We start from the raw sequence: 17207 nt of genomic DNA, 5'->3' as shown, positions 1-17207 counted from the left end.
TGACCACCACCACTATAATTTGACACATTCCAAAAAAAAATTCTAAACTCTTATGTCAGAAATTACGTGGCGGTATTTGGGATAAAGAGGCAGAAAAAGTCTCGATTTATTAAGCACACTGTTCAAAGAAGAAGTTCTCTGGGCGACCGCCGCTATTGACTCGAAAAGTGTTTCCCTCTTCTAACGATCAAGTGCACAACATGCTTGCAGTGAGAGGACATTGTCAACAGGAGGCAGTCATGCACTGTGACAGTGATAGTACCAAGAAAACACACACGCACGCGTGCGCACACATCTCTACTGAAAGTGTAAAAGACGCATTGCAAATTGCACTAATTCAATCTCTGGTCCACTCAGTTCACGCCTTTTAGCATTACATTCAGAGTGATAATGCAATTTGAATCACCAGCAGGCATGAACTGGACAGGAAGTGATGGATCCAGGACTGCATGTTCGTGCCTGATCCCGTTGTTGAAAGGATTCAGGTTTAGGTGGTGCAGTTATGGTGCAGTGGTGGGAACCTTTCCTGTTTGCCAGCACATCTGAACACCCTCTTTGGCTAAAAGGTCTTATTTTGACCCTTAAAATCGACCACTTGTATTGATATTGGAACAACTATTCTTCACCATTTCCCTGTCTAATAGCCAACAACAAGGGTCAGTATCAAAGATATGGATCACACTTTACAAAGGCTCTTCAATTTGACCCCATATCTAACATAAAAATCTCCTCGAGCCAATGGAACTGGATGGGAACTGCAAGGACTGGGAGACTAATTTTGTGATTGCAATAAATACCATATACTCACACACATGTTCCCACACACACACTCAAAGATAAACACAATTGCACACACTTTGCACCAGACTGTCAAACCAAATGAACCTCCATCTATTCTCAACATTGACAGTGCTATCATATGACCTAGTCACACTATCTCTAAACCTACTTGGGCTTTGTATACATACTTAAGATGACTACGCCCAGAGGTGGTCTGACAGATCTGATCACCGTAGGTCTGGTGTGTGTTTACACCCTGCATTAAAATGCACTTTCCTTTATCCAGATGTGGAATCTGAATCCATTCTTAGACTAGTCCTATTCTGTATGACCATGATTATGATCCTAAAGTACACTGGACATGCCTTAAGGGAGGTTTCATTTCTATTTTGGGGAGTTTGTGGATAAATACTTTGGATTCCCCCCCCCTTTTTTTTTCCTCCCAAGTTGTACCCCGCCAATTACCCCACTCTTCTGAGCTGTCCCGGTCGCTGCTCCACCCCCTCTGCTGATCTGGGAAGGACTGCAAACTACCACATATGTACCTCCTCCGATACATGTGGAGTCGCCAGCCGCTTCTTTTCACCTGACAGTGAGGCGTTTCGCCAGGGGGACGTAGTGCATAGGAAGATTCCGATATTCCCCCCAGTCTCCCTGAACAGGCGCCCGGACCGACCAGAGGAGGTACTAGTGCAGCAACCAGGACACATACCCGCATCCAGCTTCCCACCCGCAGACACAGCCAATTGTGTCTGTAGGGATGCCCGACCAAGCCGGGGGGAACGCGGAGATTTGAACTGGCAATTCCCATGTTGGTAGGCAATGGAATAGACTGCTACGCTATACCCAGACGCTCGATAAATACTTTAAACGGGAATGTTCTGAACTTGGGATAAATAAAGTTAGTTGGAGTTATACAGTTTACATTGGAGTTTAAAGTACAAATTGGAATATATATTGGCGCATATACTGATTGGAGTGTGTGTGTATATACGTATACATATATATATTTATATATAGACAGGTCAACTAGTACAAATGGCAAATGGCTGAGTTGGACCCATATCTATGAAACCGACTCCAATAGTATCACAAAAATAAGAGGGGAAAAATATAAAAAAATAAAATGAAAAATAAGTTCACTGCTTATGAGGAAAGGTTGTTTTGGGGGGTGGGTCTTAAGGGTTGAGATTGGGGCTGGGGTAACATACCTCTGTCTGAACATGAGGGCAGGGTCCATGTTGGCTGAGGTCATCCGCACGACATGTCGGATCTCCTTGGCAATCATCCGCAGCTTTTCGAAATTCACCAGGCCATCCACACTGGAGTCGTTGCCTGAGAGGGCCGTAAGTGCACGTGCGCGCACGCACACACACACACCACGCACACACACAGACACACAGTTAATGTGAGCTCGGCTGTCAAAAACGGCGTTTGGGAGATAACACATTATCGTCCTGCTACCACGCCAGTCACCGCAGGACGTTAGTCATGACAACATTTCTAAGAACAATCTTCAAAGTGAAAACAGTCTTGTTCTCGTCCTAATCCTGTCATCCCCCCGCATATCCAAGTCTCTTTCTCCCTTCCACAGAGTCGTGCTGAGCCCTGGGATAATTTCTTCAGCTTGCATAATTAATAAGTTTCTCTCACTTTTCTGACAAAGCCAAAATTAGCCACGTTTTAAGAAAAACCAGAGGAAGTCTTGAAATGTGTGCAGCGGTTTCAGTGCTGATTGCGAATGTAGATGGCTTAAACTTGAACAGGTGGAGAAGGGAAAACCTTTACAAGAAGTAAAACCCCTGGGCGAGGCGAGAGCTGCCGGCCTTCAGCGCAGCAAAAGGGGAGGTGGGCAACACCAGAATGGAAACAGCGAGATGTCAGAACAAGGCTTCCACTTTCAAGCCCTTTTAATGTTGGGGGGGTAGGGGTCAGGGGATGAAAGGTGAGAGAAGCGAGCTTGTGGCTCGAAGGTTGTGGGTTGGAGTCCATGAAAAGAGCTGCGAATAAGCATTAAAGAGAAGCCTGTGTCTCTCTTTTCCCAACAGCCATCGCTGAGGTGTTACTGAGCAAAACGCTTAACCCCAAATTGATCCAGCCAAGGTGTGAGTGTGTTGTGTGTGTGTTGGGGGGGGGATTACTCTTTGCTAAATCCCCCTTGGGATAAACATTCTTTTTCTATTGGCCAGACAGTAAGCCCGTGGAACAGCAACAGGAAGGGCTATGTATCTTGTTCAAAGAAACTGGCGAGATACTGCAGTTAAGGAATTAAATCTCTGGCTGTTGGTAATTCGTCTTTCTAGTGAGTAAGAACATCCTGTCACCCATGTCGATTAGCAAGGCATTGAGTACTACTGGGAAAGGTCTCACACAAGACCTAAAACACAGAAGTAGATATCAATGAATTTCACTTTGAGCTGAAGTAGAGGGCGGAGGCAGCTGGAGGCCTAACACTAAGGATGGTTATAGATTAAAAAAGTTAAGCAAAAAAGATAAAAAAGGATGGCAAGGTGGCGCAGTGGTTAGTGCTGTCACCTCACAGCAAGAAGGTCCTGGGTTCAAGCCCCGGAGTCGTCCAACCCTGGGGGTCATCCCAGGTCGTCCTCTGTGTGGAGTTTGCATGTTCTCCCCGTGTCTGTGTGGGTTTCCTCCAGGTGTTCTGGTTTCCTCCCACAGTCCAAAGACATGTAGGTCAGGTGAATCGACTGTACTAAATTGTCCCTAGTTGTGAATGTGTCGGCCTTGTGATGGCCTGGCGGCTTGTCCAGGGTGTCTCCCCGCCTGTTGCCCAATGACTGCTGGGATAAGCTCCAGCATCCCATGACCCTGAGAGCAGGATGAGCGGTTTGGATAATGGATGGGTGGATGTAAATGTATGGGAATGATAAGAGCAGGTTTTAAAATACCACCTATTTAATCAGGAAAATCTGGTTTGCAGTATCGAGGATGGTGGTAGCTAGAGATGCAAGGCTTCCACACACTCTCCACACACACACACACACACACACGATATTTTCACAAGCTAGCTTTTTTCTGAATTTAATATCCCTTATCTTGCCATCTTCCCACACACTTGCGGCGCGAACTCATGTTTGCGGTGGCCTCACCCAGTGCCAACCATGCAGTGTCTTTCTTGGCATCTAAGTTTGTGTCTTCGTGTGAAGTTTTTCTTTTAAAAATTTTGTATGTCGATTTTTTTCATTTGATGGCAGGGAGAGCTGGCGTTGGATCGGCTGAGAGAGCTGACGGCCCTTTCTGGAGCTGTATGACCCTGCCCGAAGCTGTGCCCGAGAGAAAACACCGAGGCGGTCTGGCGGTGGCCTCACCTAGTGTCGACTGTGCAGTATTTTTGTCTGCGTCGTCGTGTAGAGTGCGGGTGCGGGGGACGTGTGTCAAGGGTGTCTGGCTGGGACAGCTGGCGTTGGATCAGCTGGGAGAGCGTGGTCTGCTTCGTCCGATGGGCCCAGGGACCACGGCCCCTGCCTGGAGCTGTGCCCGGGGAGGAAGCGCTGAGGGCAGTCTGGCAGGGCGCAGAGGCGGGGGCGAGCCAAGCTAACTACTTCGGACAGTCATCCTGGCTGGAGTTCGTTCTCTGGACGGAGGAACTTTTTTGGGACTGCGTTGCAGGGTGGACTGTGTTGTTAACTGTTTGTTTTTGCTTTCTTCTGTTTTTTTTTAAAAATGTTTTTGGTAGTGTTGTTTTTGGGAAATTTTGGATGTGTGTTTTTTGTGTTACACTGCCGTGGGCTGGGGGAAACGAAATTTCATTTTTTTGTGTATGCAAGCACGTCTACGAAATGACAATAAATTGTTCCTGATTCCCGTTATGGGGATGTGTGTGCAACACGATGACAGAGAAATGAAAACGAGCATTCAGCCACCTTCTGCTCCTCTCTCTCTGTCCCCTACTGGATATGATGGAATTGCAATTTAAAAAACAAAAACGGAACAAATGACAAAAAACACAAGAAAGAACATACACCCCCACATACACAATTCCAGTCACATGTCTACATACCTTCGTGCAAGAAGGTGAGGTCCTTCTTAACCACGGGGAACAGGGGGATGATGGGAGGCTGCATGCTCTGGCTGCTGAGGACGTTGCGGTACTTCGCCATGTTCCGTGACGGGTCAAACACGTCCTGAAGGTCCACGAACAGCTTCTCATACTTACTGGGCAGCTTCTCCCATGTGCTCCGTAGCCGAGCAACCGGCGCCAGGTTCAGACCACTGTTGGTGAGGAGGAGGAGGGGAGGGTGAGGAATGGATGTATGACATGAGATGAGATTAGCGGAGGGAGGAAGGGGAGGTGAACAGTAAGATATGACAAGAAGATGGAGAGGGAGGAGGTGAGGGGTGAGGTAAGGCCGTAGGGTGAGTGGGGGGAGCATGGTGAGAGGGCAGGCAGGCATGGAAGGGAGTGAGGGAAAGAGACATGGTAAGAGGTGAAAGGAGCAAGACAAGGGCACAAGGGAAGGAGAGAGGAAGGAGAGAGGAAAGGCGATAGGAGAGAAAGCAGGAAAAAAGGAAAGGAGCAAAGCAACGAAAGAATCAAGGACAGGGGTTTAGCGGTAGAGAGGGATGGTGACAGAAGGATCATAATAAATAGAGGGCGGAGGTACAAGAGAGAAAATGAGTAGATGGGAGAAGAAAGTTGGTGGGTGGGGGAGGGGGGGAGAGAGAGAGAGAGAGAGAGAGAGAGAGAGAGAGAGAGAGAGAGAGAGACTTGGGTTAGCTGTGATTTGAATGGATTAAAAATAAGGCAGAGAAGCAAAGTGACTAGCTGGAACGGACAGCTGTCCTCTGCACTCTGCTCCCTGTCACTTCAAATTAGCTACAAACAGAAAAATACTCCTCCGGGAGTGAGAGAGGAGAGGAGAGGAGAGGAGAGGAGAGGAGAGGAGAGGAGAGGAGAACATAAAGGAAAGGGGGACTATAGATAAAATATGGTAGAGAACAGGAGTACAGGAAACAAACAAACTGTTTGTTCTTTCTCTCTCTCCATTTCCTTCTCACCGTCCACTACCCTGTCTCCATTTGCTGTCGGTCGCACACTCTCTCCACACAGCTCGACTTTCCCTCTCGAACTCCGTCTCTAAATCCTCTCCTCTCTCTCCTACACTGGGTGAGCAGTGGGGCTGATAGTTCCCATTGTTATACCTTTATAATAAGTCTCCCTCCACTGACTGGAGATACAAGCAGGTGTGACTGATGCAGCTCTGTGCAAAGAACATCTCATTAGGCATTCTGAGGTCTGCACAGCACACACAGGGGGAACAATGCACACAATCAGAATGTGTGTATTTGTGTGTGTGTGTGTGTGTGTGTGTGTGTGTGCACATACATGCATGTGTACAACTAACAAGAGTGTACGTGGGAGACGGTGGCACCCTCTGCACTGCAGCTCTTATTTGGCCACTCATTTGTATATGTGTGAGGGCACACACATATGACAGACTCTGATGTACAAAAGCACTAAAACGTTCATTGGTATGCGCACACAGACAACAGACATAAACACAGACACAAAGTGACAATAATAGAAGGACCAACGTTTTGCAGGACATGCTCATGTGTGAGTGACCATAATGTGTGATGCACAGCCCACGGCAGCGCCGTGGGGAAAATAAAATAAAATTTTAGACTGGGCAATACATCGCCAGTACACGTGATGTAATCTGCCTTGCAATAGATGTTATGGAGTGTGATTGTGAGAGTCAAAATGTGTGTGAGCATGAGGTGTCGTTATTTCAATAAATCTAAAAACACTAATTAAAGCCAAAACTGAAGTAGTTGTCCACCTGTGTGAGTGTGGTAGCTGTCATGTGTTACATTACAGTAATCCCTCAACAGTCTTGGGCAGACAGTTTATGAGTGATCAATGTGTTGGCATCGGGGTGTTGTGAGTTAAATGTCCCAGTGCTATTGGTATTGGTGGTGGTGGTGGTGGTGGTAGTGGGGGGGGGGGGGGGGGGTTGCTAAAAAAAAAAAAAAAAAATAGGAATTTGCATACAAAGAGAAAAACACCAATGCAGGCACCTGCTGTGCAAATGTACAAATACACACAGTAGAATCAGTTTTTTTTTAAGTTGTGTGCACGTGTACATGTAAAAGGAACCTATATTAATTTGGGGCTCACACATTCATGTAAAGACAGAACCATAAATACATCAACATAAAGACAAATACATAACGGACAACACATGCAAGCAGAACTGCTGCCTACACACACACACCTCCAACACTGATTGGAAAACGATATAAAAGCAACACAAATCAAATGCATACTAACATATGCATAAGTGCACACACACAATGGGACAACATGACTCCACATAACCACAAAACGCTGCTATTTCTATGCAAATCCACACACAGACATTTACAGACACTCACAGTCTAGCGAGCCGACTGTAAAACACACGACCCACTATAACACGTCTTCCCTGGGGGTTCAACCTTTCACGATGAGGGCCACAGAGATGAACCTCAGCTCGGCCCGGCGAGCCTTCTTAAGCCAAACCACAGGCCGCCTAGAGCTCAACGCCGACGACAAATAATGACTGTCGCCAGGGGACCTTTGTTTTGAAAAAGCCCTGTGGCTGTCCCGGTGAAATCTACATGGTGTGAGAGGAGGTGACAAGGCTGGCTGGTGCGGAGGACACTGGATAATTCGGTACAATAATTGTTGCGGGGGGCTGTGATGATGCTATTGGACACAGACACAGGACAGTATGGAGGAACACATGCATGCACAACAGCCAACGTATGCTTGCTTGCATGGACCTCTCAGACATTTGTATGGGCAAGAACACTTGGAAAGGGCGTCTGGGTAGCGTAGCGGTCTATTCTCTTGCCTACCAACACGAAGATCACCGGATCGAGTCTCCGTGTTACCTCCGGCTTGGTCAGGCATCCCTACAGTCATAACTGGTTGTGTCTGCAGGTGGGAAGCCGGATGTGGGTATGTGTCCTGGTCGCTGCACTCGCACTTTCTCCGGTCGGTCGGGGCGCCTGTTCAGGGGGGAGGGGGAACTGGGGGGAATAGCGTGATCCTCCCACATGCTACGCCCCCCTGGTGAAACTCCTCACTGTCAAGTGAAAAGAAGCGGCTGGTGACTCCACATGTATCGGCAGAGGGGGTGGAGCAGCAACCGGGACAGCTCGCAAGAGTGGGGTAATTGGCCGGATACAATTGGAGGGGGGGGCAGAACACTTGGAAATACAGAGAACAGGAGTGTGCATTCACAAGCGTGTACATACACAAACATTTTGTTTACAATTTATGCACACAAACATGTACAAACACATAGACAAGCCAACGCGCATGCCCACAGGGAAACTTGTACTCGTAAACTGAGAGACAGACCGACATGGACACAAGTGTGTTCGCAAAAACACCTTACACACACAGCCACACTTCCCATCCAAAACACCAACGCTTCCCCATCCCACCCTCCATGTGGACCCTCGCCCACTCTCAACCTCCCAAGCCCACCTGATAATAGCAAACATGGAGTTGAAGTTCTTGCACTCCCGGCAATGGAGGGCGATCTTGATGAAGTGTTTGATGGTCTTCATTCTCTTCAGCGTATTGGGCTCCTTCAGGATCTCTGTTGCGACCCAGAAGGTCTCCAGGTTAATGACCTCCTCAAACTGTTTGAGATGGCCGCTCCCTGCCGATGAGTCCAGCTTAAACAGGTCATCCACGTACCTAGCCAAAAAGGTAAGCAAGTACATGTTTTAGTTTAAAGCGATGATGTGGAAGATTTTCGTTTTGTTTAGTCACATCTATGGCAGTTTCTCCCAGTTGGAGAAGAATTAAAGCAATTTTAAAATCCCATAATAATAATTTAAGCATTAAAAAGGTTTATTTTGTCTGAGAAATTCTTTCAAAAAGGCATCAGACTGTGCAGTAAATGCTCATTTAGCACAGCTGGTCTTACTTCAACTTTGCTACGCTATCACTTCTGGTAACAAGGGGTAGCTTGCAATCTTTTCCTCGTATCACCTGTCTTTTCTTCTTCTTTTTTTTTTAATATAATGTATAATTCATCCAATAGGAGAAAACTTTAATATTAGTACACTATCTACAAAGTACTATAGATACTAATACGCAGCTGGAGCTAATAGCTTGTGCTTCACCACATACCCACAAAGACTGTAAAATTATTTTTATTGCTATATCCGTTAATATGTGTAATATTGCTATGTCTGTTAATATGTTTACTCTATTTACTTGCAAACAGACAATTTTTCACTTATGGATTTTCTACTACAGAACTGTATCTGTTATTTCCTTTGGGCATCACAAAATTATGCTCTCCAAATGTGCAAACTTATTCGAGTAGCAAAGAATTATCATATGAAGATGCAAATAATGATTTGAGCTACTGTGTGAAATATAAAAAACAAACAGAGAAGAGAGCCACTAGATTTTCCCAACCGCGGAACAAGTCACTCTTCTTAATCTTGCTCATCTTCTTATACTTGTGACACCACTAACATTCCCACAGTCATGAAACTTTAAAAGTGGCATGTCTAACATCTCAGCGTTCCTGAAGCATAACATGTCTCATAAAAGTCAGCCGGGGCTGGTAAATGGTACTCAATGCAACAAAGCAAGCGAAACACAGGCGTCCCACACTCCCCAGATCTCTGCATTCAAAAATGTGGCAGTGGCCAGAACACGAGTGTGTCTGCTGATTTGATGCCTCGGCCACCAGATGATTTTGTCCACATTTCCAGTCCTCGAAACACCATTTCGTTTTTAGAATTTGTTTTTATTGCTTGCATTGATTTGTTGTTGGTCTTGCCACCTAATGGTAGAATCCAAATGGAATCACATATAACACCTACAACACAAAAAAAACAAAACAACTCTTCCATACTCTGTGGACTCGATGTTCCTGAACAGGTCAAAGTCTCTCATGGAGAGCTGGGCAGCCACTTCCACCGTGCTGAGCTGGAGAAGGGAGATCTGACTCTCCCGAAGGAGGTCTTGGGCATCCTCATCCGAACATAAAGTCTCAGTCTCCATGTTGTTCTTCAGGTAGTACCTATGTGGAGAGAGAGCGAGAGAGAGCGAGAGAGAGAGAGAGAGAGAGAGAGAGAGAACGAGAAAGAGAGCGAGAGAAGGGGGGGTTCAATGCATAGGATGTACATAGAAAAAAAAGGAAGCAACTTAAAATTGGAAAATCCTTATCACATTATTAAAACCAACCGCTCGAAACAAGTTCTGTGTATAACACTATCCGAGTCTACAACTCCAGTGTCTCTGGATTAGGATGATAAGGGGAGGGAAGGAAAAGAGAGCACAAGATCTGCAAGATATTCTTTAAGAAAAAAAAAGGGAAAGAAGCCAAGCAAGAACATCAAAATCTGTGATGTTGTTGATGGATGCTCATGTGTTGTCTTGCTTTCTTTTTCAGCAGCAGATCTGAGGTTCTATATCTTTCATATTTACCAAATGGGGGAACACAAGAATCAGTTGCAGACAGATGCCAGGGGAGGAGGTAATTGGAAAAGAAATAAACTTTCAGGTTTTGTACTGTCTTGCTCTGTGCGCTATTACTCAAACAGCCTGTCATCTAAAATAGGGCACAATGCCTGTCTACAAACTTTATATAAGTTTGGATAAAGGCAGACCTTTCTGACAGCATTAATAGATCATGCTATATGTTCATGGTCATACATTTTCAGAGAGAGAGAGCAAGAGACCGAGAGATATTCCTCCTGGGATCCAACTTCACTTCTATCGTGGGACAGGTTCCAACTGTGTCGTTCTCTTACTTGATCATTTGTTTGTATCTTTGTTAATCTAAAATCTCTTTTTCTCCCTCTTCTGATGGGATCCTAACGTGCCCATCAGAAAAAAAGAATACAGAAACAAGGGAAGATAAAAGAATAGAGGAGAAAAAAGGAAAAACACAAGAGTGGAGAAGAAAGGAGAGCTGAGGAGGAAAGAGGAGCAGAGAAGAAAAGAGGAGAATGGGGTAGGAGAGTAAGGGATGAATTCATGGTGTTGAATGAAACTGAGTTAGGCCACAGGACTGGAGCCAAGCCACTGTCACTATTTGACCGCGGGAAGATTGTGTGTGAACTTTAGGTAGTAGCTGCATGGAGGGAAGGAGAGAGAGAGAGAGAGAGAGAGAGAGAGAGAGAGAGACAGAGACAGAGAGAGAGATATGAGCAAAGTATAGATGGAAAAGGCCTCTATGACACAATATATCTGACTGCCATCATCTGATGGATCAAGTTTATCTGTGTTTGTTGCGTAGTTATAGCTATGTTGTAATAATTGTTTGTTTGCTTGGATGGTTACAACTTGCATGGTTTCATATTTTTAGATGTCCCAGATTGAATTTAATCATTTACATAAATCAGTACTAGCTCCATGCATTTTTTTTGTCTTCTGTTACCTGTTCACCTCAACGATACTCATGTGCCAAGGAGAGCCATGTGTATGTGGCTTTTCTTTCCAGCCCAACACTACACCAGCTGATTTCACTGCATAACACACCTTCAACCAGACAGGGAAAACTAAGTAAGGGATAATGAACAGCAAGCTGATCATTATTGTGAAATAAATCCAGACAGGAGGATCCAAGCACCCTGTCAGGGTTTATTTTGCAATGATGACCAGCTTGCTGGACATTATTCTGCTTATTACATGGCTACTTATGAAAGAAATCAATAATTTGACACAAACTATTGATTTAAAATTGATTTTATTGCTTCCGCTAAATGAAATGGTCTAATCCAGCCACTGAGGATGCAAAAGCCAATGCATTTTTAGTGCCGGTCCAAAGCATGGATAAATGGGGGGGGTTGAGTCAGGAAGGGCATCGAGCATAAAACCTTTGCCAAATCAAATATGCGGATCATACATCAGATTTCCATACCGGATTGGTCAAGGCCCGTGTTACCAACGACTGCCACGGGTACTACTGGCTAGCAGCATCCCAGTGGAAACTAGGCTACTGTAGGGCGAAGGAGAAGGAGAGGGGGACTACATGTCCAGAGGCAGCAGAAGATGAGGAAGGGTAGGAGTGTGGAGATGAGACTTGAGATGAGCTGGCTGATATGATGGAGAGAAGAAAGGTAAATATATCATGTGCGCAATAGACCAGGTGGAGGGGGAGTAAGGCCAGGAGCATCGGAGGTGGGTTCAAACTCTTTTGCCATGGTACGGATAGCAGGAGAAATGGGGTAGGGGTAATTCTGAGGGAAGAATGCATTGGAGGTGAAGACAGTGTCCGACAGAGTGATGAGTATGAAGCTGGAAACCGAAGGTGTGATGATGAATGTTATCAGCGCATATGCCCCGCAAGTTGGGTGTGAGAAGAAAGAATTCTAGAGTGAATCCAAGGAGAGAGTGGTGATTGGAGCGGACTTCAATGGGCATGTTGGTGAAGAGAACAGAGGTGATGAGGCGGTGATGGGCAGGTATGGTGTCAAGGAGAGGAATGTGGAAGGACAGATGGTGGTGGATATTGCAAAAAGGATAGAAATGGCTGTGGTGAATACATATTTCAAGAAGAGGGAGGAACACAGGGTGACGTGTAAGAGCAGAGGGAAGTGCACACAGGTGGACTATATCTTATCTAGGAGGCACGATCTGAAAGGGATTGGAGACTGCAAGGTGGTGACAGAGGAGAACGTGGCTAGGTAACATTGGATTGTGGTCTGCAGGATGACTTTGGAGACCAAGAAGAGGAAGAGAGTGAAGGCAGAGTCAAGAATCAAATGGTGGAAGTTGAAGAAGGAAGACTGTTGTGTGGAGTTCAGGGAGGAGTTAAGACAGGCACTGGGTGGTAGTGAAGAGTTGCTGGATGGCTGGGCAGGCACTGCAGAAATAGTGAGGGAGACAGCTAGGAAGGTACTTGGTGTGTCATCAGGACAGAGGAAGGAAGACAAGGAGACTTGGTGGTGAATGAGAGAGTGCAGCAAAGTATACAGAGGAAGAGGCTGGCAAAGAAGAAGTGGGATAGTCAGAGAGATGAAGAAAATAGACAGGAGTACAAGAAGATGCAGTGTAAAGCAAAGAAAGGTTGCGAAGGCAAAGGAAAAGGCGTATGGTGAGTTGAATGAGAGGTTGGACACTAAGGAAGGAGAAAAGGACTTGTACCAATTGGCTAGACAGATGGACCGAGCTGGGAAGGATGTGCAGCAGGTTAAGGTGATCAAGGACAGAGATGGAAATGTGCTGACAAGCGAGGAGAGTGTGCTGAGAAGGTGGAAGGAGTATTTGAGGGGCTGATGAATGAAGAAAATGAGAGAGAGAGAAGGTTGGATGATGTGGGGATAGTGAATCAGGAAGTGTGGTGGATTAGCAAGGAAGAAGTGAGAGCAGTTATGAAGAGGATGAAGAGTGTGAAGGTGGTTGGTCCAGATGACATACCTGTGAAAGCATGGAGATGTTTAGGAGAGATGGCAGTGGAGTTTTTAACTAGATTGTTTAACACAATCTTGGAAAGTGAGAGGATGCCTGGGCAGTGGAAAATAAGCATAATGGTACTGATTTTCAAGCATAAGGGTGATGTGCAGAGCTGTAGCAACTACAGAGGTATAAAGTTGATCAGCCAGAGCATGGAGATATGGGAAAGAGTAGTGGAAGCTAGGTTAAAAGGAGCGGTGATGATTAGCTAGCAGCAGTATGGTTTCATGCCACAAAAAAGCACTACAGATGTGATTTTTGCTTCGTGAATCTTGATGGAGAAATACCCAGAAGGTCAGAAGGCATTACATTGTGTCTTTGTGGATTTAGAGAAAGCATATGACAGGTGTGGTATTGTATGAAGAAGTCAAGAGTGGCAGAGAAGCATGTAGGAGTGGTGCAGGATATGTATGAGGAAAGAGTGACAATGGTGAGGTGTGCGGTTGGAATGACAGATGGGTTCAATGGGGAGGTGGGATTACATCAAGGATCGGCTCTGAGCCTTTTCTTATTTGCAATCGCGATGGACAGGTTGACAGACGAGATCAGGCAGGAGTCTCCAGGGACTATGATGTTCATGGATAACATTGTGATCTGTAGCAAGAGTAGGGTGCAGGTTAAGGAGAGCCGGGAGAGGTGGATGTATGCACTGGAAAGAAGATGAATGAAAGTCAGTAGGAGCAAGACGAAATACATATGTGTGAATGAGAGGGAGGACAGTGGAATGGTCAGGATGCAAGGAGTAGAGGTGACAAAGGCATAGGAGTTTAAATACTTGGGGTCAACTGTTCAAAGTAACGGAGTGCGGAAGATGTGAAGAAGAGAGTGCAGGTAGGGTGGAGTGGGTGGAGAAGAGTGTCAGAAATGATTTGCGACAGAAGGGTACCAGCAAAAGTTAAAGGGAAGGTTTACAAGATGATAGTAAGACCAGCTATGTTGTATGGTTTGGAGACAGTGGCACTGACGAAAAGACAGTGACAAAGAAGGACAGGATTAGGAATGAGTATATTAGAGGGAAAGCTCAGGTTTGACTGTTTGGAGACAATGCAAGAGAGGCAAGATTGAGATGGCTTGGACATGTGCAGAGGAGAGAGCTGAGCATATTGGGAGAAGGATGCTGAATATGGAGCTGCCAGGCAAGAGGTAAAGAGGAAGGCCAAAGAGGAGGTTTATGGATGTGGTGAGGGGGACATGCAGGTGGCTGGCGTGACAGAGGAAGATGCAGAGGACAAGAGGAGATGGAAACGGATGATTCACTGTGCCGCCCCTAACGGGAGCAGTTGAAAGTAGTAGCTAAATGAAACAGTCTGTTATATTTGTTAGTCCGTTAGAACTGCATCCATAGCAATGGTCTGTCATTCCGTTATTCATAGCAGCCATTTTGCTATCCGGAGTTAACAGACCGTACAATGCTGTAATCAACTAATCAGAATCGAGTATTCAACGAAGCCGTGTTTATATATACACTACCGTTCAAAAGTTTGGGATCACCCAAACAATTTTGTGTTTTCCATGAAAAGTCACACTTATTCACCACCATATGTTGTGAAATGAATAGAAAATAGAGTCAAGACATTGACAAGGTTAGAAATAATGATTTGTATTCGAAATAAGATTTTTTTTACATCAAACTTTGCTTTCGTCAAAGAATCCTCCATTTGCAGCAATTACAGCATTGCAGACCTTTGGCATTCTAGCTGTTAATTTGTTGAGGTAATCTGGAGAATTTGCACCCCACGCTTCTAGAAGCAGCTCCCACAAGTTGGATTGGTTGGATGGGCACTTCTTTGAGCAGATTGAGTTTCTGGAGCATCACATTTGTGGGGTCAATTAAACGCTCAAAATGGCCAGAAAAAGAGAACTTTCATCTGAAACTCGACAGTCTATTCTTGTTCTTAGAAATGAAGGCTATTCCATGCGAGAAATTGCTAAGAAATTGAAGATTTCCTACACCGGTGTGTACTACTCCCTTCAGAGGACAGCACAAACAGGCTCTAACCAGAGTAGAAAAAGAAGTGGGAGGCCGCGTTGCACAACTGAGCAAGAAGATAAGTACATTAGAGTCTCTAGTTTGAGAAACAGACGCCTCACAGGTCCCCAACTGGCATCTTCATTAAATAGTACCTGTTAGAGCCTGTTTGTGCTGTCCTCTGAAGGGAGTAGTACACACCGGTGTAGGAAATCTTCAATTTCTTAGCAATTTCTCGCATGGAATAGCCTTCATTTCTAAGAACAAGAATAGACTGTCGAGTTTCAGATGAAAGTTCTCTTTTTCTGGCCATTTTGAGCGTTTAATTGACCCCACAAATGTGATGCTCCAGAAACTCAATCTGCTCAAAGAAGTGCCCATCCAACCAATCCAACTTGTGGGAGCTGCTTCTGGAAGCGTGGGGTGCAATTTCTCCAGATTACCTCAACAAATTAACAGCTAGAATGCCAAAGGTCTGCAATGCTGTAATTGCTGCAAATGGAGGATTCTTTGACGAAAGCAAAGTTTGATGTAAAAAAAAATCTTATTTCAAATACAAATCATTATTTCTAACCTTGTCAATGTCTTGACTCTATTTTCTATTCATTTCACAACATATGGTGGTGAATAAGTGTGACTTTTCATGGAAAACACGAAATTGTTTGGGTGATCCCAAACTTTTGAACGGTAGTGTATATATATATATATATATATATATATATATATATATATATATATATATATATATATACACACACACACACACACACACACACACACCGATCAGCCAAAACATTAAAACTACTAGCAGGCAAGTGAATAACAATGATTATCTCATTACAATGGCACCTGGTCAAGTAATGGGATACATTGGGTAGCAAGTAAACCGCCAGTTCTTGAAGTTGATGTGTTGGAAGTGGGAAAAATGGGCAAGCTTAAGGATTTGAGTGACTTTGACAATGGCGAAATTGTGATGGCTAGACAACTGAGTCAGCATCTCCAAAATGGCAGTTTTTGTGAGGTGCTCCTGTTGTAGTAGGCCAGATTACGCCCCCCCCCCAAAACTATACCCGGGTATAGTCTGGCCTAGTCTAAAATATACCCTGGGGTATAAAATAGCCCAGGCTGGTTTATACCCCGGGGTATATTTTGGGCTAGGCCAAACTATACTGGGGTATATTTTCGGCTAGGCCAAACTATACCCGTTTAGTCCGATTATACCCCCCCCCCCCGGGTTACAGAGGGCACCATCTCAAAACTCTGACAGTTGTATGTGCAACTCAATACTCTGAAGTCATTTTGCCCTTGACATGCAGTAATTTCAGCAAGCATGGTGAGTAGAATTCTCTCTCTCGATAACTTATCAATCAAACTATGTTGATGCCTACAAATGTCCTTCAAATTGGTAGATCAAGGTTAGAAAGGTTCCTCGTGAACTTATATGTGTTAAAAAGCAAGTTTTTGCTATCATTTCTGATGTTTTTAAGCTAAAATATTTATTAGCTTAGCTAAAAAGATCTAAAAACAGTTGCTAGTTAGCCAAAAGCTAACAGGCTAGGAAGATGATAAGAGATTTGGAAGTTTACATGTATGTAGTACACCTCTGCTTGATCATGCACCTCAATACTCATGGAACTACATTGAATGCTTTAATTTGATATTTTTAATAACTATAGATAGGAATGGCCATGTGACAATTTGCCCCAGTAACTGTTATACGTGTAATCAAATAATTACAATGATAAAATATGTTTTTGTAGGAATAACAAACAGAAGGAAGAAAATAAAGGGAGGAAGGAAGGACAAGGAGAAGTGTGACGTTTTGGGTGCCAACATGTGTATTATTCAATTTTATTCTTTTTTTTTTCCAAACAAAAATCCATCATGAATGATAACCTGTACAACCAGCTCTTGAACTTCTACACCAGCTCTGTCCGAAAGTATCCTCAGCATAGCTATGGCCTGGACCAGCAAAGCGTGTGAATGCAAAGTCTCAGTTTCGTGCCCCGGTGAGTGTAT

General features: G+C 44.7%; 1 protein-coding gene across 1 annotated transcript in view; it reads right to left on the bottom strand.

Moving 5' to 3' along the window:
• Window positions 1-17207, bottom strand: part of rapgef6 (Rap guanine nucleotide exchange factor (GEF) 6) — a 242786-nt gene that overhangs the window by 21794 nt on the left and 203785 nt on the right. Inside the window, exons 19-22 of the mRNA XM_056285284.1 lie at window positions 9672-9839; window positions 8279-8494; window positions 4799-5010; window positions 1992-2115 (exon numbers count right to left, since the gene is read on the bottom strand). Coding sequence (XP_056141259.1) covers window positions 1992-2115; window positions 4799-5010; window positions 8279-8494; window positions 9672-9839 — 720 coding nt within the window. The remainder of the gene's footprint in view (window positions 1-1991; window positions 2116-4798; window positions 5011-8278; window positions 8495-9671; window positions 9840-17207) is intronic.

The sequence above is a fragment of the Lampris incognitus genome, chromosome 8 (genome assembly GCF_029633865.1).
Source record: "Lampris incognitus isolate fLamInc1 chromosome 8, fLamInc1.hap2, whole genome shotgun sequence".
NCBI classification, from domain to species: Eukaryota; Metazoa; Chordata; class Actinopteri; order Lampriformes; family Lampridae; genus Lampris; species Lampris incognitus.
This window is presented reverse-complemented; position numbering and strand designations above follow the sequence as displayed.